Below are 22128 nucleotides of genomic sequence, written 5' to 3' on the forward strand. Positions count from 1 at the left end.
GTGTATTATTATTTATTATATATTAATTATAATGTACATTTGAAATTCTCAGTTTTTAACGATATTAAATACTCAAACCGAAAATACGATAACAGCACCTTATGACTTATAGTAACATTATTGAAATGTTTTTTAAAATATAAATATTATGATACTAATATTATATGGACAAGGCTGGACATTAACGAATTAAAAGTTGAAACGTTAAGTTAATTAACACGTTACTTTTATTTCAAATTAACTTTTAACTTAATGAGTTACTTTTCTTAAGATTAACGTGTTAACTTCAAGTTAATTTTATTCAAAAATATCTAAAATAAGTTCATTTTCGTCCAAAGAATAATGAACATTTTTGAATGAGGAGGTTTTTAGAAAAGAAGGTTTTTTGATAGTTAGTTAATACTTTGATGTATCATTTTAAATTTCTCCACTAATTTTCTTGAGCGTAAAGAAAAACTATCTAATAAACATTATTATGTGTCTGGATTTTTTTATTTTGAAAATTACAAAATTTTAACTTTAAACTAAGTTAAATTACTATTTTTTTTTTCTAAGTTAACGTTTAACTTAACTTAGCTTTATTTATTTTAAAATCACTTAACTCAACGAGTTAAAAAAAAATCGTTAACTTTCCCAGCCTTGTAGGTAATATAGTATATATTATACAATACTATTTTTACTTGGTATTTGGTAATATAGCCTGACAGACCGTCTCTGTTCAGAAAATTATTGTTATTATTCATTGAATTCAAATTTAACAACTGTACAGCATAACGTTTACCTAAATTTTTATAATTTTATACTCTAAAATTAATTTTTATAATATTTTAATTTTAAAGCGTGATCCTATACATAGTATTTACGGTCGGTTTCGCTAAATTCCACATTTGAAAACTAAGTATTAGTAAATATTATTAGTCAATAGTTTATACCCTACGTACCTATTTGTTTACACAAATTAATATTGTGGTGAGATCTGAGGAATGTTACTAACTGCATCGTAACGTGCGCGTCTATCGAGTATTATATTTGGCTCTGAGAAGAGCCGTTTTGATCACTTTGTTGGTGAGAAAATTAAAAGTTACCTATTACAATATTTTACATTAATACATTTATTATTTGGAGCTGGTGTTACTTTGTGACAGCCTTGGTCCCTTCACTGACAGCGTGCTTGGACAATTCACCAGGCAACAAAAGGCGGACAGCCGTCTGGATCTCCCGACTGGTGATCGTTAAACGCTTGTTGTATTGGGCCAGACGGCTGGCTTCGCCTGCGATGCGTTCGAAAAGGTCGTTGACGAAGCGTGTTCATGATGCTCATGGCCTTTGACGAGATGCCGTAGTCAGGGTGCACTTGTTTCAGCACTTTATATATGTAGATACCGAACGTTTGCTTCCTCTTGGTTTTGCGTTTTTTGACACCACCAGACTTGACCACTTTCTTTTGTGCTTTACCCGGTGACTTTTTCATCGCCTTACCAGGTGCCATTTTAATTGTTCACGTATATTACTAAATAGTTGATGATATTAATAATGAATGATTGGTGACGGTAATGGACTCGGTATTTATAAGAAAAATCGGAAATGCTGTTCGATCCGTTCGCCAGTGAATATTAAATGTGATTGTGTTTAATCTCGCGGTGCACCTGTCGATGGTTTAGCAACCATGTTGTTCTTCGTTGATAAAATAAAAATAATATATATTTTATTGATCTAAATATACATCGACAACTAGGCCATTGGTACAAGATTTTTTGGTTAGATTGTTAGTATTAGTATTTACATGATTACATTAAATTAAATTGTACAATTCTGTTTTTTTTTTAAGAATAAAATTAGGTTTTTTCGTCCTGTGGGTTTGGTCCAAGTGCTTGACAAATTTGTTCGGAGATGTGGTATTGATTTCGATATTGGTTATATTTTTGACATTCTGTAATGATGTGATTGACCGTTAAAAGTACATTGCACGAGTCACATAGTGGAGGATATTATATTTAGTAATATGTTATTCCTATTAAAATACGTAGGTAACATTAAAATAAAATGGATAACGCTCGTCGCTCGGTAGTACAATTATAGGTATCGAGTGGACCTCGGACGTACAGTAGGTCACTACAATACAGTGGTTCCCAACCTCTTCCGTCCTAAGCACCTTTTGTAGGTTTTCAAAAATCTCGCGTTCTATACATTGAAAAATATGGTCATCTTTTTTTATATTAAATGCGAGGAAATTTAAAAAAACTGTGTACCCACATTTAAGTACAATAAAAACAAAAAATATTTTCTCTTAATAAGACTGAGGTGTGTGATGGCCCTAAAAAGGGCCGTTTTAAAGAAATGAATATACACAAATACACAATTATGCACGTTCTCCGCGGATACGACGAGCCAACTGGATGTCTTTTGGCATGATCGTAACACGTTTAGCATGGATGGCGCACAAGTTGGTGTCTTCGAATAAACCGACCAAATAAGCTTCACTAGCTTCCTGTAAGGCCATGACGGCGGAACTCTGGAAACGCAAGTCGGTTTTGAAGTCTTGAGCGATTTCACGGACCAGACGTTGAAACGGCAATTTGCGGATCAACAGTTCCGTGCTCTTTTGGTAACGACGGATCTCACGGAGAGCGACTGTTCCAGGACGATAACGATGGGGTTTCTTCACTCCACCAGTGGCGGGAGCGCTTTTACGTGCTGCTTTGGTTGCCAACTGTTTCCTGGGAGCCTTTCCTCCGGTCGATTTTCGGGCGGTTTGCTTAGTACGAGCCATTGTATTTGTATGCCGCAACAGGGATGATTTTTAACCACGACTTATCTTTGGAAGAAATGTACACACAATGATCCTCGGCGAGTCAAACATCCTTTATTTATACGATATTTGAAGGGTGGCTAACGTCTGATGGCCGAGGGGTGTGGCATCTCACACCCCTCGGTGCAGGATCTGTGAGATCGATAGCATAAATACTGCGTTGTCGGACCATGAGTTACCATATATCTCAATAATTCTCATCTGTATACTCGTAGTAACCACTAACACGTATTCAACAAATTAATTACCATGACTGGTCGCGGAAAAGGAGGAAAAGGTCTTGGAAAAGGAGGTGCCAAACGTCATCGTAAAGTGTTGCGTGATAACATCCAGGGAATCACCAAGCCCGCCATCCGTCGGTTAGCTCGTCGTGGAGGTGTGAAGCGTATCTCCGGTTTGATCTACGAAGAGACCCGTGGAGTGTTGAAAGTATTTCTGGAAAACGTGATCCGTGACGCAGTTACGTACACCGAACACGCCAAAAGAAAGACCGTTACTGCTATGGACGTTGTCTACGCTCTTAAACGACAAGGCCGAACTCTGTACGGTTTTGGAGGTTAATCACTATAAATATATTATATATAACCTAAAAAGGCCCTTTTCAGGGCCACCAACTACTACCACTAATTATAGCCTTCCTGATTCTTTTATTATCATTTTCATGATTAATTCTCTCAGCAGTACGATATTTAAAATCGAGTCATTACCTTGTGATCGAAGAAAAATATTATACGGGACTACCCATCTATATACGATAATATTCTATTCCAAGCGTGAAAATACATTACAGGTAAAAATATATAATAAATTAAATTGCCGGTTTGGCACAACTAATAATAAAAACAATAATATAAAATAGCTCACAATTTTGTCGGTGCTCGGCTGGCCAGCTGCTACCTAAACTAGCCTATATAAATAATTGCACACACACATACACGAAATAATTTAAATAATACACGCAAAATTGAATAAAATAAATACGGCGACTGACTTACGCTCACAATATAATAGTCATAAGTAACTTTCGTGACGATAAGCGCCGACGAAATACAATAATAACAAATATGTAGCGATTAGCGCTCACACTGTAATAATATAATAATATAAAAATTGGCGATTGGCGCACACAATACAATAAAGGTGTAATAAAATAAAACGTTGGCGATTCGCGTCCACGGAGAATAAAATATAAAAAGTGGCAATTCGTGCCCACTAAATACAACTTATAAAATTTAACTCGGCGATTATCGCACGGCAAAAAAACCGCGTTACTGCATAAACGCTGGAGAGCGAAACGATAACTAATTATAATAATACGATGGACGACGGCCGAGGGTCTGGCGGCAGACGATAAGGTATCGTTGCATAATATTATATTAAATAATTCACATTAGGTACAATGAAACAAAGATAAACAAAAAAAAAAATAATTCAACATGTTATGTGTGTGTGTGTGTATGTGTGTGTGTGTGTGTGTGTGTGTGTGTGTGTGTGTGTGTGTGTGTGTGTGTGTGTGTCGGTGCCTCGGTGGTGATGTGACAGTGAATTTAGGCCTACTATTACGGTGGCGCAAACACCAATCATTTATTTAATTCGTGCAAGAGGGCGGATATTAAATTTTACAAAATAAATATGTAATCATGTTGTTCTTGTTAGTAGGTATAAGTGTAATTTTTGTGTTCAATAATATAGTGTGCCGTGTTGAATTACCCATTGGCCAATATTATCTTTTAAAATTATATACTCGTAGGTTAGGTTAGTTGTAGGTAACAGTTTATTCAAGATATCAGGTGATTTTTCTACACAACAGTAAAGTTAACACAATAACATTTAAGTATTTAACCCAATTATAATTAGGGGGTGGCAGATAAAAACTAGGAAACCGTTAAACACATAATGATGCTAGGTTCAAAATATAAATAATGTACTATTAAACTACATTAATTGTGTGTCATTTAGGTATTAACTCAAGCCACAATTTTAGGAAAAAATAAATTTGAAATTAAATTAGTGGCCCTGAAAAGGGCCGTTTTATAAAGTTATTATGTATAGTATTATACGACGCGTGGATTTAGACTTTCTTCTCAGTCTTTTTGGGCAAAAGAACAGCTTGGATGTTTGGCAATACACCACCTTGGGCGATGGTAACACCGGACAACAATTTGTTCAATTCCTCGTCGTTCCTGATGGCCAATTGCAAATGTCTGGGGATGATACGCGACTTCTTGTTGTCACGTGCAGCGTTACCAGCCAACTCCAAAACTTCAGCTGCCAAATATTCCATGACGGCGGCCAAATACACTGGTGCTCCGGCTCCGACACGTTCGGCGTAGTTTCCTTTTCTCAACAGACGGTGGATACGACCGACTGGGAACTGGAGCCCGGCACGGACGACCTGGTCTTGGATTTACCTCCCTTGGATTTGCCTGCTTTGCCTCTTCCGCTCATGATAGTAGCTTCGATATACGACTGATCAGTAATGCGTACGTAAACTGTGTGTGATGAAACTGCCACGACAGCGCATTATATAGTCGAGAACTGGAAAATATTATTTCAATTGGACAATTTTAAACAGTATGACGCTATAAAATGACACCGAATGCATTGCAACTACTACAAAACCATGTCGTTTTTGATCATCATTATTATGATATTAGATTGTGAAGAAAGTACTATTTATATCACATTTGTAAACGATGTTGAGTACTGTTTGTTCCGTCATACTTGTTACATTATGGCCAATGAACGAACGACGTATCACCTAGTTTTAGCAATATATACCGTCGTTTTCACTCCACCGGTATCATTCGTGTATCTATCGTCGTACAGTTAACAAACACCCTAAACCAAAACCAATCAAAATGGCTCCAGGAGGTAAATCCGCAGGAAAAGCGATGAAGAAGTCGTCCGGCAAGGCTCAAAAGAACATCGCCAAATCCGACAAGAAGCGCAAGCCCAAGAGGAAAGAATCGTACGCCATCTACATCTACAAAGTGTTGAAACAAGTACATCCCGACACCGGTGTCTCCTCAAAGGCAATGAGCATCATGAACAGTTTCGTCAACGATCTGTTCGAACGCATCGCCGCCGAATCCAGTCGCCTTGCCCACTACAACAAGCGCTCGACCATCACCAGTCGGGAAATCCAAACTGCTGTTCGTCTCTTGTTGCCCGGTGAATTGGCCAAGCACGCCGTCAGTGAAGGAACTAAGGCAGTGACCAAATACACCAGCTCCAAATAATGTTGTTTACTGCTACCGGTTATTAAACCACTACTATTACCCTTTAAAAAGGCCCTTTTTAGGGCCACCAATATTTTTTTAAAACTATAAAAGTATAAATATGTTTATCATCACACACCAATTTTAATGTCTGAAAATCCTTGTAAATTAGTTTCCATAATTAAAGTACACACTACGCGTAAAACGAAAATAGGAACGAGTCGTTTTTTTTTTAACTGTCTGTGGATATAAATTAATATTCAATGCTATTCTCAACTGAGAAGAAAATTTAATTATCAACCCCGACAGTTCTTATTGCTTGGTAAATTGACCAAAAACGTAAAAAATGCCCGAGTACAGCAACTCCAAATAATGTTTTGTTATTTCCCTATTCAGTTGAATAAATAAAAATGTAACAAATTAAAGCCACATTGATGGACACCCTAAACTCAAACAACATAATCTGAAACGAAACATCCATTATATAGGACAGACAGAGAATTAAGAAATGTCCACTATAATGGTTACACATACATTCAATTTATTATACGTATACTATATTATGTCCGAAATTGGTGAATGTTGAAATATTAAAATAATATAGACATTTACTAGTAGACTGGTGTACTAATCTTATCTAATGTACAAAACGTATAGGTATCTAATTAATACCGCGAATCGCGACTATTCATTGATAGTATATATAGATACTGCAAATCCGTTTTAGGTATGATTACTGGATATTTATACAGTATATACGTTGAGAAGTTACTTTAACTACGGAAGTACACACTGTATAAGCAGTTCGCTATTGTAACAAAATAAAGTTCAATAATTTGTAGCCCTAATAAGGGCCATTTAATGTCCTCGTAGTCTACACTATAAAACACGATAAAAAGGAAGAATTATATACTACAAAATTCAGTATCTCCATAAATATACTTTTTATTATAATTAATAATACCTAGGTACGCGTTTATGGAAATTTAAATTTAATACAATGACACTTTTAGTATACACTGCAGTTATTGAAGTATCATGCAAATAAATAAAGGTATAATTTATATATTTTATACACATAAGTGATAATAATAAAAATATTAGTTGAATAATTAACACAATAATATAATGGTTGTAGTTAGTATCACGGTATCTGATCTTAAGTCTTAACTCTTAATCAATGTTTTTGTCCATAACTAGTAAGAATACCTATAACTGAAAACATTGAGTGTATATACTATATGAGGAAAAAGAGTAAACACGTTGGATTTCCCGACTGGTGATGGTCGAACGTTTATTGTAGTGAGCCAGACGACTGGATTCTGCGGCGATGCGCTCGAATAGATCGTTGACGAAACTATTCATGATACTCGTGGTCTTGGAAGGAACACCGGTGTCGAGGTGTACTTGCTTCAACACATTCAGCCATTTCGTACGATTCAAAACACTACGGATTATCTATAGTTGAAGAATGTACGAATGAATAATATTATGTGAATCACGTAAACAGTAGTTATACGTAATAAAAAATATCAGTGATGTCTTTCACTTAGTTGTTAAAATACTATAATGATGGTTGTATAAACTATCTCATTTATGTATATTAATTTTTGTAAAAAATAGTAATTTTTTCACAATTATATTTCACGACAATGCCGAATGAAATTAGCACATTATAATGGTAAATGTTTAAAAAACGATGTTATTGTCATACTATTCTTTTGAACCAATGGGACAATTTCTTTATGATTTAACTATGAATACATACATTTTAGAGTTTACGCCATTCATTGTTTGAAGTATGTTTGATATCTCTTCCACAATATTATCGTGTAAACAGCTATCACAAGTGTACGTAGTAACGCTGGTAAGTGGAAGAGAGGTAAATCCAAGACCAGGTCGTCCCGTGCCGGATAGTTTCCGGTAGGTCGTATCCATCGTCTACTGTGGAAAGGAAACTTCCAACTACACCGAACGTTTCGGAGCTGGAGCACCAGTGTACTTGACCACCGTCATGGAATATTTGGCAAAAATTTGTTTCAAACGATTTTTATGTTTTAAACGGGGTTTTTATGTTTAAACATGTTTTTATAATAACATGATAATTTGTGTATAAAACGTTTTAAACATGTTTTATATTATGTTTTAAACGTAACTACACATTTAAAATAAAAGTCACATTTTTAAATTCAATTATTAATGTAATTTTTTACTAATTTAATGCGTTTTAATATGAGTTAATTATCTAGTTCTTGTATGATGTACGTGTGAGTTTGACGTTAATAAATAAATACATTATAATAAATACTAAATATTAAATAAATACTTTGTATTAGACACTATGCCACTAAGGCATATTATACGTTACCTATTAATAGTAGATCACGGCGGACCCTGTAGATCACATGCCTGGCCAATGTTGAAACTTGTATAAAAGATATTTTGGCGGCAGTAAGCCATAACAATATTAGGAAACAAAGCTATAAAATAAAATTAAATTTTTTCATTTAATCTATATATTTTTATAAGAATTTATTCTTATTTATTTATTTATTAATTATTTAATTGTGTCACTTAATATATTCATACAATAGAATATTTTATAATATGATTTTTAACTATCAAATATGCTATAAATAAATATGGTTTAAAAATATAAACATATTGTTGCGTACAAACCATTAGGGCCGTTGCTTAACACATTTTAATCGCAAAACTTGTTCTGCGCGACGGCAGAACAGACGCTCGCCTTTTTGCAGCCCCACCGTCCGCCTCCATAGATGCCATCACGCCGACGACGGCGTCGTTACGTGCGGATATTACGATCATAACGAAAAAATGATATATTGCATTTTTTAATATAATAAGTCCGTAATTTCTAGTGCCGTTGGAACTAGGACTTCATATAAAAACACACATGCTAACGGCTGTGAATTTATTTATGTGTTATGCACTAAGTGCTCCCCGTGTCGCCGGATCTATCTGATCGGAACGAGGTGTCGACGTCGACTGCCGGAATCCTTCCTGTATCAGTACGAGTCGCCTGGGTCATGTGAGGTAGACTTGTCATGTAATTATTTTATACCATTTGCGAGCATACCCGTTAATATTATTATTATAAATATTACCCTATACTTGAATTATTATTAGTTGTACCATTTTGTGTCCATTACGATTTTACGTAACATATATTATACTTATTATTATTATCCTCATTATTCAGAACTGTTCTTATTCTCTTTAGTTTTAAGCCCTACTTTTCCAATATATATTAAGAAAACGTTGTCAAACTCCCTGCTCGTGCTTTAGGGATTGGTTCGTTACACATATATATATATATTATATATAATTATATAAAACATTTCAATACATTATAATATGGTACATTGGTACATATTAGTAAGAGGCTTTTTTTCCAAGGATTTTATTTCGGCATTTTTTTCCCCTGAGGTTTTAATTCCCAGATTCATACACACATCGGTTGTTAAAAAATGCATAAGCAAAACAAAAATTATAACCCCAACAAAATATTAATGGAGACGGGGAAAACCCTTATTTATAAATCTGTAGATGAAGCGAATGCGAAATAGATTTCCTCAAGAAATTAATATATTATATTATTAACAAGACTAAAAATATACAAGCCTTAATGATATGACACTGAATATGTCTGGTAAGCTAGGAGTTTAAACTAATAATTATTATTATAAGATATGAATTTACAAATTCACTTGTTTTGTTTTTTTTTTTACGTATGTGCTCAACGACTTCGTCATTAGTATAAGTTTTGATATTGCGTCGATTATTCTTTTTGATTTTTGATAAACAAGCTGATTCGCGAATCTTGATTTCAGCCTCTATTAATTTTGTTTGAATATTTTATTTTATTCAAAAACTTTGTATCATAAGTACGAAGAGTATAAAAAGTATGAAAATCAAATCTCTATTATTGTGAGTATGCATTTTTACCTTATAAGTTATCATTTAAAAGAAAATCATGGTAGATAATAAGATTTGATCAACAAAATATTTGTTACTATTCAGCTTTCAAACGGATATGTTCAACTAACAAAATTAAATTATCAATTCATAATTATCTTAATAAATGACAAACATTTTAACATTTTGATTTAACTTAATTAATAATTTTATAAATTATAATATAACATTGTCATAGATAACAATATTTAACAAAATTAGATATTTGATCAATACAATAAATACAATACAATATTTCATTAATATAAAAATATATTATTTGATTAATACGATCAAATAATATTTGATACCCAAGTCATAAGAAATTTGTTGTCAAGACTATTATATTATTATTTCAATAAAATCATAGAACGCTTGTTTTACTATAAAATATATTTATAACTAATAAAATAATCTATTTCAAAATAGGTATAATATCTTTTAAATAAAATGTGTGATCACATTAATTAAAATTATAATTGTAACAATAAGAAAATACTATGTGAATTGCAATTTTCTTATTTAGTATATATTTTCAAATCATATGAAATATAAATAAATATAATTATATAAGCACAATAATGTAGGTAGGTATAAAAAGAGTATTTATTAAATATACAATAACATAAATAAGTTAACATAGAAATAGGTATACAATATAAATAAATATAAATTAAAATAGGCAATAATTTATTACATTGACATAGCGTTATGAAGAATCATATCCACAAATAAATAATAGGTTTAATATTCAATTATAGGTTTATAGCTAAATACAATAAAATTAAATTATATACCTAGTTAGTAGTTAGGCACCCTACTAAATTACACAATTAATAAGTATTTTTACAAGTATAATACATATTATTATTATTTTATGTATAATATCTTTCATTAAATTAAAATACATATATATTTACAACTGAAAAATGATCCTTTTAGGAGCGTAATAAAATTTAAAATTTTGTATACATATTTAATTATAACTAGGGCTTGGAATTTGTAGGAGTTGAATATTGTTCTGTATGCTCTCAATTTATAGCAGACCAAGCTAGAAATCCATTATGTACTTTAAGGAGTTTAACTACAAAAATGAAAAATACATTTTTCTTGCATACTTTGTCAATTTTAGAAAAAAGTGCATACTTTTAAATTTTTGTATGTTTTTTATGCATATTTCTAAATTTCTATAGAATTTTTATACTTGTTCAATATTTTCTAAAAAAAATTGATGTTTTCTTCTAATAAAATAACTCATGGCAAACACAATGATAGAAACTATGGGAAGCCTAAGTCGAATGATTTGACAATCAGTGCAACGCCGGAATACTCCAACTATTGCCATGGATTGTTAACAGTGTGAGGTCTGATACAATGCCGGAATCCCGGAATATTCAAACTATGGCACCACTCACTCGTCTGACAAGCTCAGCTGAGGTGTCCGTTTACCTGCACTGCGTAAGTCTGCCCTGGTTGGGTTTTACTACAATTCCGGTACTGTGTTCTGTTACAGACTTGATAAAGTTAGTTATTGCATATTTAACATTTTTTCATGCATATTTTGCCTTATTCAGCTACTACAACTTCCAAGCCCTAATAACTATATTTATATCATTTTATTCTAAAGAATTTAAAGCTTAATTTATAACTTCAAATATACATATATATTTGAATATATATATCTAGAAATTATTGCATTAATGTTGAATGCACACACAACTTGATTCTGTTTATGCATATAAATATTACATAGTTTTTAATTTACAATTAGATTATACATTAATATGTTTAAAAAAAAAATTAGGTGCACTGTCCCAAGTATTGGGGCACTAATTGTTCCAGGCTAGACCAGAAATTGAAGTCTGTGCACATTTATGTGTACGTTGTAATTAAATTATTATAATTTAAACCATATTATAAATAGCATGTAGGTACCTAGTATTGTTCATTCAACATATATATATTATTATTATATATATAATACAATAAATAGGTTAATACTAGTAGCTATCACTATAATATGTTAACTAGGTACATTGAAATATTCATTGTGTAAATTATATACAAACATATTAAATGCAAATATGTACTTATATTAATATTAAATTATTTGAAATTATTTTCAAAATCAAAAATTAATTGATTTAGTTTGTTGTAATTTAGTTGTATTTTATTGGGCACTCTAAGTTAAATAAATGTTTAATCTTAAAACACAAATAAATTACTTAAAATGTACAATTATCTCTTTTGGTTGTAGTAAAATACCAACAACCAAAATAAAGAGTTGAATTGGCAATTTAAGTCAATATCAAGAAGTTATAAATTTTTCAGCCAGGGTTACAGTTCTAAAATGTACAACAAAAGTATTTTGTAAATCTTTGATTGAATATTAAATATTTTTCTCTCCTTTATCATCCACAATGACTTATTTTAGAAGTTGGAACAAATAATTGACACAGCCCCAGCGCCTGCACCTTTTCTCATCCGTACACACTGCCACTCTGATCCACACAGAAGAATAAACTGAGAAGACTGTGGTAGCTCATTGTTACGAGGCTGGCATTCCAGCTTCAAATCCTGTACCGTGAGAAATTTTTTCACTTAATCCTTGATAAGACACGTTAAATGGCTCCCTGCTGGGACCACTTGTTATGCATCTGAAAATATATGATGTGATTAGTTTCAAATATTATACAAAACAACAAAAGAATAACCTTTTAAGGGATTTTTAAAAATATGATTGTAAATTAATAATTATTATGAATTACTACTTTCATATGAATTTTCAATAGTTTACATCTTTAAATTTTGTTTTAAAAATGTATATACATATAGGAAAAGATAGACTAATTTAAAAAGGGAGAAGTCCAACCTGGGAAGGTGTTCACACAGGGATTTTGTGATTAAACGATAGAAATTGTTGTTTGTAAATGGTTACTATTGCTTTTAATTTTATTATTATTAAATAATTAAATACTAATTTGTCCGATATATTTTCAATGGGTGTCTTTGGATTCGTCTTTTTATTTTTTGGAATCACTGTCTACAGTGATAATTGATAGCATTAATTGTTGAGTTATTAAAAATGCGTATAAGGCACTCAAAGTTTTAATTGGATTTGTGAGTTACATATTGCTTAAAAAAAGTTTGTATGTTTTTGGTATTCTTTTTTTTAATGTTTTGCTAACATTTGTCTACTGCATTTCGTGTTTCGTGAATATTATATTAATACTGATATTTTATTCCAACATTTTTTTAAATATAGATACTAAACGTTTGTCATTTTTACGTTAAAAATATAAAATTTGATTATTGTTGTAATTGAAAACATAAGTTGTCATTATAATATTCAATTTACATAATAGTTAATTATTTAATAATAAAAAGATTTTTCTACTTTTAAAAACTGAGGGTGGGGTCCGAATCCCTAGACCCTTCCCCCAGTTATGGCCTTGCTTACTATTATTTATTTTTGATACTGATCATAATTAATAAAACTTAATACTTGCATGTATCTAGCAACTGATTATTTAACAAAGTCATTTAAATATAAATTTAATAAAAAAAATTAATTTTACATACTTATCGGTATCTCATTGCCATTTTATAGTTTTTTCGCTCTCTCATTTTCTAGGTTGTGACCTTTAGACTTTCATTTAATTTATGGTTGATACTTCAACTACAATGACGCTCAAGTTCCAGAAGACTACAATTTTCATGTTTAATTTGGTTTAAAATTAATTTTATATCTTCTTCAGAATCTATTATAAATTGTAAAAATAATATTTTATTTATAATAAATACTATTGTATGTACATATTTATATTTTTAATATATTTACCGTAGGTATTGGTCCATTTACTAAAATTCCTAATTTTAGTTACTTGATTCATTGTTTGAATTTTGTTAAAATTCTTTGAGATTAACCTGCTTGTTATTAGAGCTCCAATTTTATTGCAATATTTAAAATATTATATCTTTCACTTAGGTGGTTGTCTTGATTGATTTTTGATGAAATAATGTTCCTATAAAATAGTTTAAATAATTAAATATAATGTATGTGCTTTAATAATTATTCATATCAAACCTTCAGTTCAGATGGAAAAAGTTACTGTATTTGCAGGTTTGCAATATTTTCTGTCAATGCCACACATATTAATATTTTGAATCGTCCTAACTTTCAATAATGTTTTGATTATTTATTTTTTTATACATTAAAGTTATAAGTTAGCATACAAAGGGCCCGAAGTGGATTTAGTAAAGTAACGACAAGTGTAAGACTCTTGTGTTTGAGGTTCTACTTGTTTGATTTTTTTTCTTTGATTTGATCAAATATTTTTTTCGAGGTGGATATCTTTTGTAGAAAACTGTATAATCACTAAAACATATTAAGCCGTGAGACTATGATCTTTAGTACAATTCCCAGTGTGTGTAATGATCTTAACCACATTTTACACACTTTGACAGGTGACAACAATAATTGCAGGTACGACCATATGCTTGACTTTTATGACACTTTGTGGTAGATCGTTAAATTTGATGTGTGGTTACACGCAATAGATATACTGGATACAATCATTCTATAAATTATTTTATGAACGAAGACGAAGAGTAGGAAAACAAATGTAAAGTTGTCAATCCAGTGTAATATCATAATTGTAGTTTATGTTACCCAGTGTTAGACGATGTGCATTGTACATGATGAAAAAAACATAGTATTAAAACAATATCAGTAGTTGTAACGGAGTACGACATAAAACGGTCCTTTTCAGGACCACTAACAACCAAAAAGCACACTCAACAGTGTTAAACGCAATTCCAAACGGTAGGTTCTACACAATAAGAGTTCAACATTACGACGAGGAAAAACCGCATCGAGCTTATGACAACTATCAGGCAACGATGCGATGATGACTCGTCATACCAACAACTTACAACCAATCAGCAACAACCTTGACAATCTAAATGTGTATATATACCAGCACATCTCCAAAACTACAGCTCAAGGCTCCTGTCTTTCGCCAACACTATATCTAGCTTACACTAACGACGTCCCCCTCAACCAAAACGCCCGGCTTTACTTATTCGCCGACGACACAATGTTCACCGCCACGAATAAAAACCCCAAAAGAGCAGCCATTCAATTACAAAAACAACTAAACATAACACAAACCTGGTACGACAAATGGCGCCTCAACATCAATGCTCAAAAAACGGTTGCGGTCATGTTCAACGGTTATAAAAATTTCGCTTCACATCACCTGAACATAAACGGTCACCAAATCCCCTGGTCTCCTACATCAAAATACCTCGGCGTAACCATCGATCGAAATCTAACATTCTCAGCACATATCAAATCAACGGTCAAGAAAGCCACCGCTGTCCGCGGCATGCTCTATCCGGTCCTCAACCGCTCCAGCCCCATCCCCATAAAAACAAAACTCAATATACTACAACTGTATATTAAACCAATCCTATCTTACGCCGGTCCGGCGTGGGGACCACTAATATCAAAAGCAAATTGGCACAAACTCGAAGCCGTCCAGAACATCGGCCTCCGTACCATTACCTCCTCCCCATGGTTTGTAACAAATAAAATTATTCTATCTTCAACTCGTACCTCCACCATCAAACAATCAATAATAACTAACAGTAAGAATCTATTCCACCGGAACACATACTCAACTTTCGCCCACATCCGCAGTCTCGGATGTGTAACCTATCAATCCACCTTAGCTACCGACACAACCTCAAAATCCACCAAGCCCTACCCGCTCTTATGGTGTAACTCCAACTAAAAATAATTCACCGCATATTACTCAACTCGTCATAGGCAAACGCCTGGAACGAGTATATAGGCACCTCGCCGTTATATAAGCAATGCAATGCAATGCAAAACTACAACCCCATCACACATCATCCGGCATCCGTCCGCGACAGTCCGTCTTCGCTGCGTCTGTCACGCCGTACGCCACCTCCCACGTGACCAGCGTCCTCAACGCGATCCCGCCGTCGTCAGACCGCGCTCTGGCACCGCCACGGTAGCATTATCCGGCTCCCTCCCGTAACCTGACGGCACTAACTGCCCGCACGACACAGCGGCCATCTACTCGGCACGGCGACCAAACCAGCCGAAAGCCGTCAACTCCAGTCCAACATGGGCGCACACCGCGGTGGACGCAAGCACGCGAAGAGGCCAAACCCCTCGCCGCCTCCCACGGATCACAAGAAACAAAAACAACAAGGTCGCCAACGCAGTGCACCTCCCTCCCCTATGCCGACCGATTCTGACTCCATCTCCAGCGACTCTTTTGAAAGCAGCTCTGCTACTAGTCAATGTTCACGCTCCACGTCACCTACTCCTCCACCCCAAACCATCCAAAAGGACCGCATCCCACCTATAATCGTGAACCCGACCCACTGGGCTTCGGTCGCACCCTCGATCATGCCTTCATTCACCCAAGACCAACTCTCAGCCAAGTTCAGTCAGAACAACATTAAGCTCCAAGCTGTGGACACAACCACCTTCCGCTCAGTACAAGCCGTCTTGGAAAACGCCAACATACCCTTCCATACCTTCTCACTGCCGGCAGAACGCCAGCTCAAAGTACTACTCAGGGGCGTCCCTAGCTACAACACTGAGGATACCGTAAAATCCGAGCTCGAATCACTAGGATACACCATATCGCATGTGCGCCAATTCCTGAAAGACGGAAGGAAGCTGCCGATGTACATGGTGTGTCTCCCTAACACCCAATTAAGCAAGAACATCTTCAACCTATCCAGTCTATTCTACTTAATCATTCGCGTAGAGGCATATAAAACATCAGGACCATCCCAGTGCTTCTCTTGCCAAGGCTTCGGACACTCTTCAGCTAATTGCAAGCACCAGCCAAAATGCGTGAAATGCGGCAATGACCACGCAACCAAGTCGTGTACCAAAACTCCTGATCAACCACCAAAATGCTGCAACTGCAATGGCGAACACACGGCTAACTATCGTCAATGTCCCGCCTACATCAAAGCTACCTCTGCAAAGAAATCCAAACCTCATGACATCACTCCGCCACCAGCTACTCAACCAACATCCATTCCACCCACTAGCTCCACGCAACTCACCTATGCACAGACTCTATCGCCGCCCAAATCCCAACTAGCTCCACCAATTCATCCGCTAAGCGAAATTAACACAAACCTAATTGATATCCTGAATCACGCCATATACCAGATATCTACTGCATCAAGTTTCAAAGACTCCATCCTGTCTGCAATCTCGGCCATCGTCTCACTTATAAACCAAGATGGACGTACAACTTAAAATTCTCTACTGGAATTGCCAAGGTCTAGGCAACAAAAAATCAGAACTCCTCCATTTCGTTCGACAACACAAAATCCAAATCATCCTACTCAGCGAAACTCACCTCAAACCCTCAACGTCTTTCAAACTCCCAAACTACCACATTTATAGAAACGATCGACCCACTCCTCCTGTCCAGTCAAGATGTGCCGGAGGCACAGCGATCCTAGTAGCCAACAAGCTTATTCACTACGAAGTCCCCATCCAGACGAACTCTCTGGAAAACACTACCATCCACATTCAGTTAAACAACCGAGAGACCAGAATCTCGGCAATTTACAAAAGGCCTATAAACCCACTTATGCCATCTGACGTGGATAATCTCCTGGACACCGACCTTCCAACAATTCTCGCGGGCGATTGGAACGCCAAACACCCGTTTTGGAACAGCCTAAGAACAAATGCTGCTGGCTTGACACTTCTTAATCACATGGAGGAGAATGACTACCTCATTGTTGCTCCAGATACCCCGACCCACCACCCAGACCAGCGCCATCATCAACCTGACGTTTTAGATATTGTAATACTGAAGAACAATCGCCTACAATACGAACTCTGCAATTTCTCAGACGAACTCTCGTCTGATCACAGTCCGGTCATCCTAACCCTTCGAGGCAAGCCATCGTTCGACCCACCAAACCAACAGAGGCATGTTACAAACTGGCCAAAATTCGCAGTCGATCTACATTTTACCATCCCAAGTCCGAATCCAACCATCAACTCAACTTCGGAACTCAATCAAGCGATTGATAACTTTACCACTACTGTCCAGGACGCACTGTCCAAAAATACTTCTATCCTCACCAACCAACCAAACCAAACACGCATACCAGACAATATCCAGCTCGAAATCACTAAAAAGAGAAGACTACGGAGGGCCTGGCAAACTACCCGGAACCCAGAAGCCAAACACAGATTCAATAATCAGACATCAAAAGTCAAGAGGCTCATCCAACTCCATAGAGCCGCCGAATGGGACTCATTCCTTGGTAAAATAAGACCCGGAGACTCAAAAATATTCAAAATCAACAAATCTCTAATCAACAGTAAACCTCCAAACCACCCATTAAACGGCCAACAAGGACCAGTCTTCGATTCCCCGGGGAAAGCTGAACTCTTCGCTGCTAACCTAGCCACACAATTCAATTGCCCGGATGGAACTCCAGCCACTAACTTACTAGTCGCCAGCTCAATCCAAATTCTAAACACCTCACCAAAACCACCAATTCAGCCGGTCTCTCCAGGAGTAGTTAAAGACATCATTAAGCGACTTCCACGCAACAAAGCGCCGGGACCCGACGGCATTTCCAACACGGCTCTCCGTCACTTCTCTGACAAAACCATCCTGGCACTGACCAAAATGCTCAACTGCTGCCTAAGATACCAACACTTCTCCACTCCTTGGAAAGCATCCACTGTGATTATGATACCGAAAACAGGAAAAGATCTCAAAAATCCAAGCAGCCACCGACCTATAGCACTCATTAATTCAATGGCCAAGGTCCTAGAAATAATAATCCTGATTAACCTGAAAAAAGTCTTATCCACTTCTATCCGACCCGACCAATATGCCTTCAGATCACAACACTCAACGACCAACCAACTGACGAAAGTAATCGACCACCTGGCCAACACAACAAACCGAGAAGAACGAACAGCGGCAGCATTCCTGGACTTCGAGAAGGCGTTCGACAAAGTGTGGCACGACGGACTACTGCACAAACTACTTCAGCTACACGTTCCACCTTTGCTCGTCAGACTGGTACAATCATTCATTTCCGACAGAACATATTCAGTCCGAGTCGGATCCGACTTCTCAACACCACGAACTCCAATTGCAGGCGTCCCCCAAGGTTCTTGTCTCTCGCCAATTCTGTTCATAGCATACATAAACGACATGCCCTCTACACCTGGAACCCTGACAAACCTCTTTGCTGATGACACCATGTTTATGGCAACCAGCATGGGCATGCAGCATGCAGTGGACAAACTTCAGGCACAAATTGACGTCACCCTCCCTTGGCTCCAAAAGTGGAAGTTGACTCTGAACACCGACAAAACCCTGGCAATAAAGTTCGGGAGAAAAGGACTTAAAAAATCGACTCCATTAAAAATCTACAACCAGGAGATCAGCTGGAAACCTGCAGTTAAATACCTCGGAGTTTACCTCGACAGCAGACTTCGATTCAATCGGCACGTCATGGAAACCGCCCAAAGAGCAAGACGCACACGAGCCGCACTGTACCCCGTCCTCAACCGACTAAGTCCAATTCCAGTTCGAACAAAGCTCAGCATATACCAGATGTACGTCAGAACTATAATCACCTATGCCGGCCCAGCATGGGCTGCACTCATATCAAATGCAAACTGGAGACGCCTGGAAGCAGTACAAAACATTGCCCTCCGAACAATCACAGGTTCGCCCTGGTTTGTCCGGAACTCCGTAATTTCAAAATCCAGCCAAATTCCATCGATTCAATCTACTATTACTCAAAATTCAAAAAACATGTTCGTCAAGCTCCAGCAATCTAACTACAGCCACCTACAAAACATAGGCAAAACGCCCGGTCCACCCGAGCGCAACAGAAACAGAAATGGCGAACTGACCAGGCGCACATAAAACACCTCAACCAATCCACCTCCTACTCTGAGTCATGGGGCAGACCCCCCCGAAACTCAGGCAAAGGACAATAAGTCCCTCCTATCGTGCAATGCAAAAAACTACAACCTAACTAGAAAATCACACGGAAAGGAAAAAACAGTGGCAGTTTTCTTGGATGTGGCAAAAGCCTTCGACCGCGTTTGGCACCAGGGACTCATCTACAAATTAATGAATGCAAACATCCCCCATCCACTAGTAAAACTAATAGATTCCTTTCTTAAAGATCGTACATTCCAAATCAAAATAAATGACCACCTCTCTACATCACGGAACATCGAAACTGGTGTCCCCCAGGGGTCATGCCTGTCACCTCTTCTGTACCTAATTTACACTAATGACTTCCCCACACAAAGTCCTGTCACAGTAGCCCTGTTTGCTGATGACACACTTTTGTACGCGAGCAACCACAACTATAAATACGCTGTGTTAGCTTTACAACGCCAATTGGACACCACAATGCACTGGTTTACCCAGTGGAGAATCCAAATCAACGTATCAAAGACGGTTGCAGTAATTTTCGGACCTCATTCCCTAAGCTACAACATGAAGCTAAACATACAAAACCAGTACCTGGAATGGAGCCGTCACGCTAAATACCTAGGAGTGACCCTAAATTACAATTTAAAATTCGATAAACACATAAGAAACACCTTACAAAAAGCGCGTGGTGCCAGAGCGGCAATATATCCGGTCTTGAATCGTAACAGCGCGCTCCCACTACTAGTCAGGTTATCAATATATAAAATATACCTAAGGCCGATAGTATTATACGCGGCACAAATTTGGAGACACCTCATTGGCCAACACACGTGGACCAAAATCGAAGCCTTCCAAAACATAGCTCTACGTACCATGACCGGCGCCCACTACCTAACCACAAACAGAAACCTGCTTAACTCTACGGGCATTCCGCCTCTCAGAAGTGAAACCCTGAACCTAACGAGGTCCCTGGGACACAAGCTATCTCAAAGCAAATACCCTCACCTAGCACGACTAGCATAGACACATAAAATACTAAATCAGTTATCCACCTCAAACAGAGTGAAAAGGCTTAGCCTGGTGCTCTACATAGGCCACCGGCCGTTCAACCAAAGCAAATTGCAAAATTGCAACTACAACCAATCATTCCGTTCCCAACTGTTGTCCAGTGAACACGTCCACTACGCCGTAAATAAACGTAAGTATAACCTAACCGTAAGTAAACCCAAAAAATTCTTCGACCACGAGGCAAGTGCACCCGAGTGGTTCACGCAGCCGGGTCTCGCTACGAGCGTATCAAAACAAACCTCCACCAAAGCACGACATGACCAAGAGGAAAAAGAAATCACCAATCCCATCAGCAAAAAGAGGTCCTCAACCTAAATCATCGACCCCATCCTCCGGAACCATGGACTCTGAAGATAGCTGGTCCAGCAGCCCATCATCAACATCACGCTCTCCAACACAAGATCTACCCCAAAACAAAACGTATAATACCGCTGCCAACAAAATTAAAACTTCCCGCATACCTCCCATTTTCGTCCAAACTTGCGCTACATACCCGTGGAGGCAAATAGCGAAAGCCATGTACACAATCCAAGGCCTTGAAGAAGTAACTGCCAAGACCACATCAGTACCACTACAAATCCAAATAAACTGCCCTGAAGAGTCGTCCTTCAGACTCGTTCAACAATTCATGACCACTAACAAAATCAATTTCCACACATTCGCTCTACCCAAAGAACAATCTCTCAAGATTGTAATCAAAGGTGTTCCATTTGACGTCACCGACGATGAACTCATAGAAGAACTCCAAGAGATGGGCTTCAAACCAAACTTTGTCAGAGCTTTTGTCAAAAACGAAAAGAGACTCCCAATTCACATGGTTTCCTTAAAACGCACAGAAAATGTCAAAGAAATCTTTGAAACAACCGAACTATTCTACGTCCGAGTCAAAACAGCGTCATTTAAGTCATCAGGTCCCGCCCAGTGTTTTTCCTGCCAACGTTTTGGCCACTCGTCACTCCAGTTCGGACCTCCACCCAGATGCGTAAAATGCGGAGAACACCACCCTAGCAAAGAATGTAAAAAACCGAAAGAAGACAGCCCAACCTGCTGTAAC

The 22128-nt window shown here is 36.6% G+C and overlaps 3 protein-coding genes and 2 pseudogenes across 3 annotated transcripts; 2 read left to right on the plus strand and 3 right to left on the minus strand.

The window, feature by feature from the left end:
- Positions 1-1113: 1113 nt before the first annotated feature.
- LOC126549190 (late histone H2B.L4-like) lies at positions 1114-1687 on the minus strand (annotated as a pseudogene).
- A 619-nt stretch (positions 1688-2306) lies between these two features.
- Positions 2307-2839, minus strand: LOC126549177 (histone H3). Its single transcript, XM_050197739.1, has one exon. It carries the CDS (start codon positions 2768-2770, stop codon positions 2360-2362), a length of 411 nt encoding a protein of 136 aa, XP_050053696.1. The 5' UTR covers positions 2771-2839; the 3' UTR covers positions 2307-2359.
- A 219-nt stretch (positions 2840-3058) lies between these two features.
- On the plus strand, positions 3059-3400 carry LOC126549195 (histone H4). The gene has a single exon (XM_050197754.1). It carries the CDS (start codon positions 3059-3061, stop codon positions 3368-3370), a length of 312 nt encoding a protein of 103 aa, XP_050053711.1. The 3' UTR covers positions 3371-3400.
- A 1426-nt stretch (positions 3401-4826) lies between these two features.
- LOC126549187 (histone H2A-like) lies at positions 4827-5304 on the minus strand (annotated as a pseudogene).
- Positions 5305-5648: 344 nt separating this feature from the next.
- LOC126549181 (histone H2B-like) lies at positions 5649-6113 on the plus strand. Its single transcript, XM_050197743.1, has one exon. The coding sequence runs from the start codon at positions 5671-5673 to the stop codon at positions 6049-6051; it is 381 nt and encodes a 126-aa protein (XP_050053700.1). The 5' UTR covers positions 5649-5670; the 3' UTR covers positions 6052-6113.
- Positions 6114-22128: the final 16015 nt, after the last annotated feature.

This window comes from Aphis gossypii, chromosome 1, assembly GCF_020184175.1.
Source record: "Aphis gossypii isolate Hap1 chromosome 1, ASM2018417v2, whole genome shotgun sequence".
Lineage (NCBI taxonomy): Eukaryota > Metazoa > Arthropoda > Insecta > Hemiptera > Aphididae > Aphis > Aphis gossypii.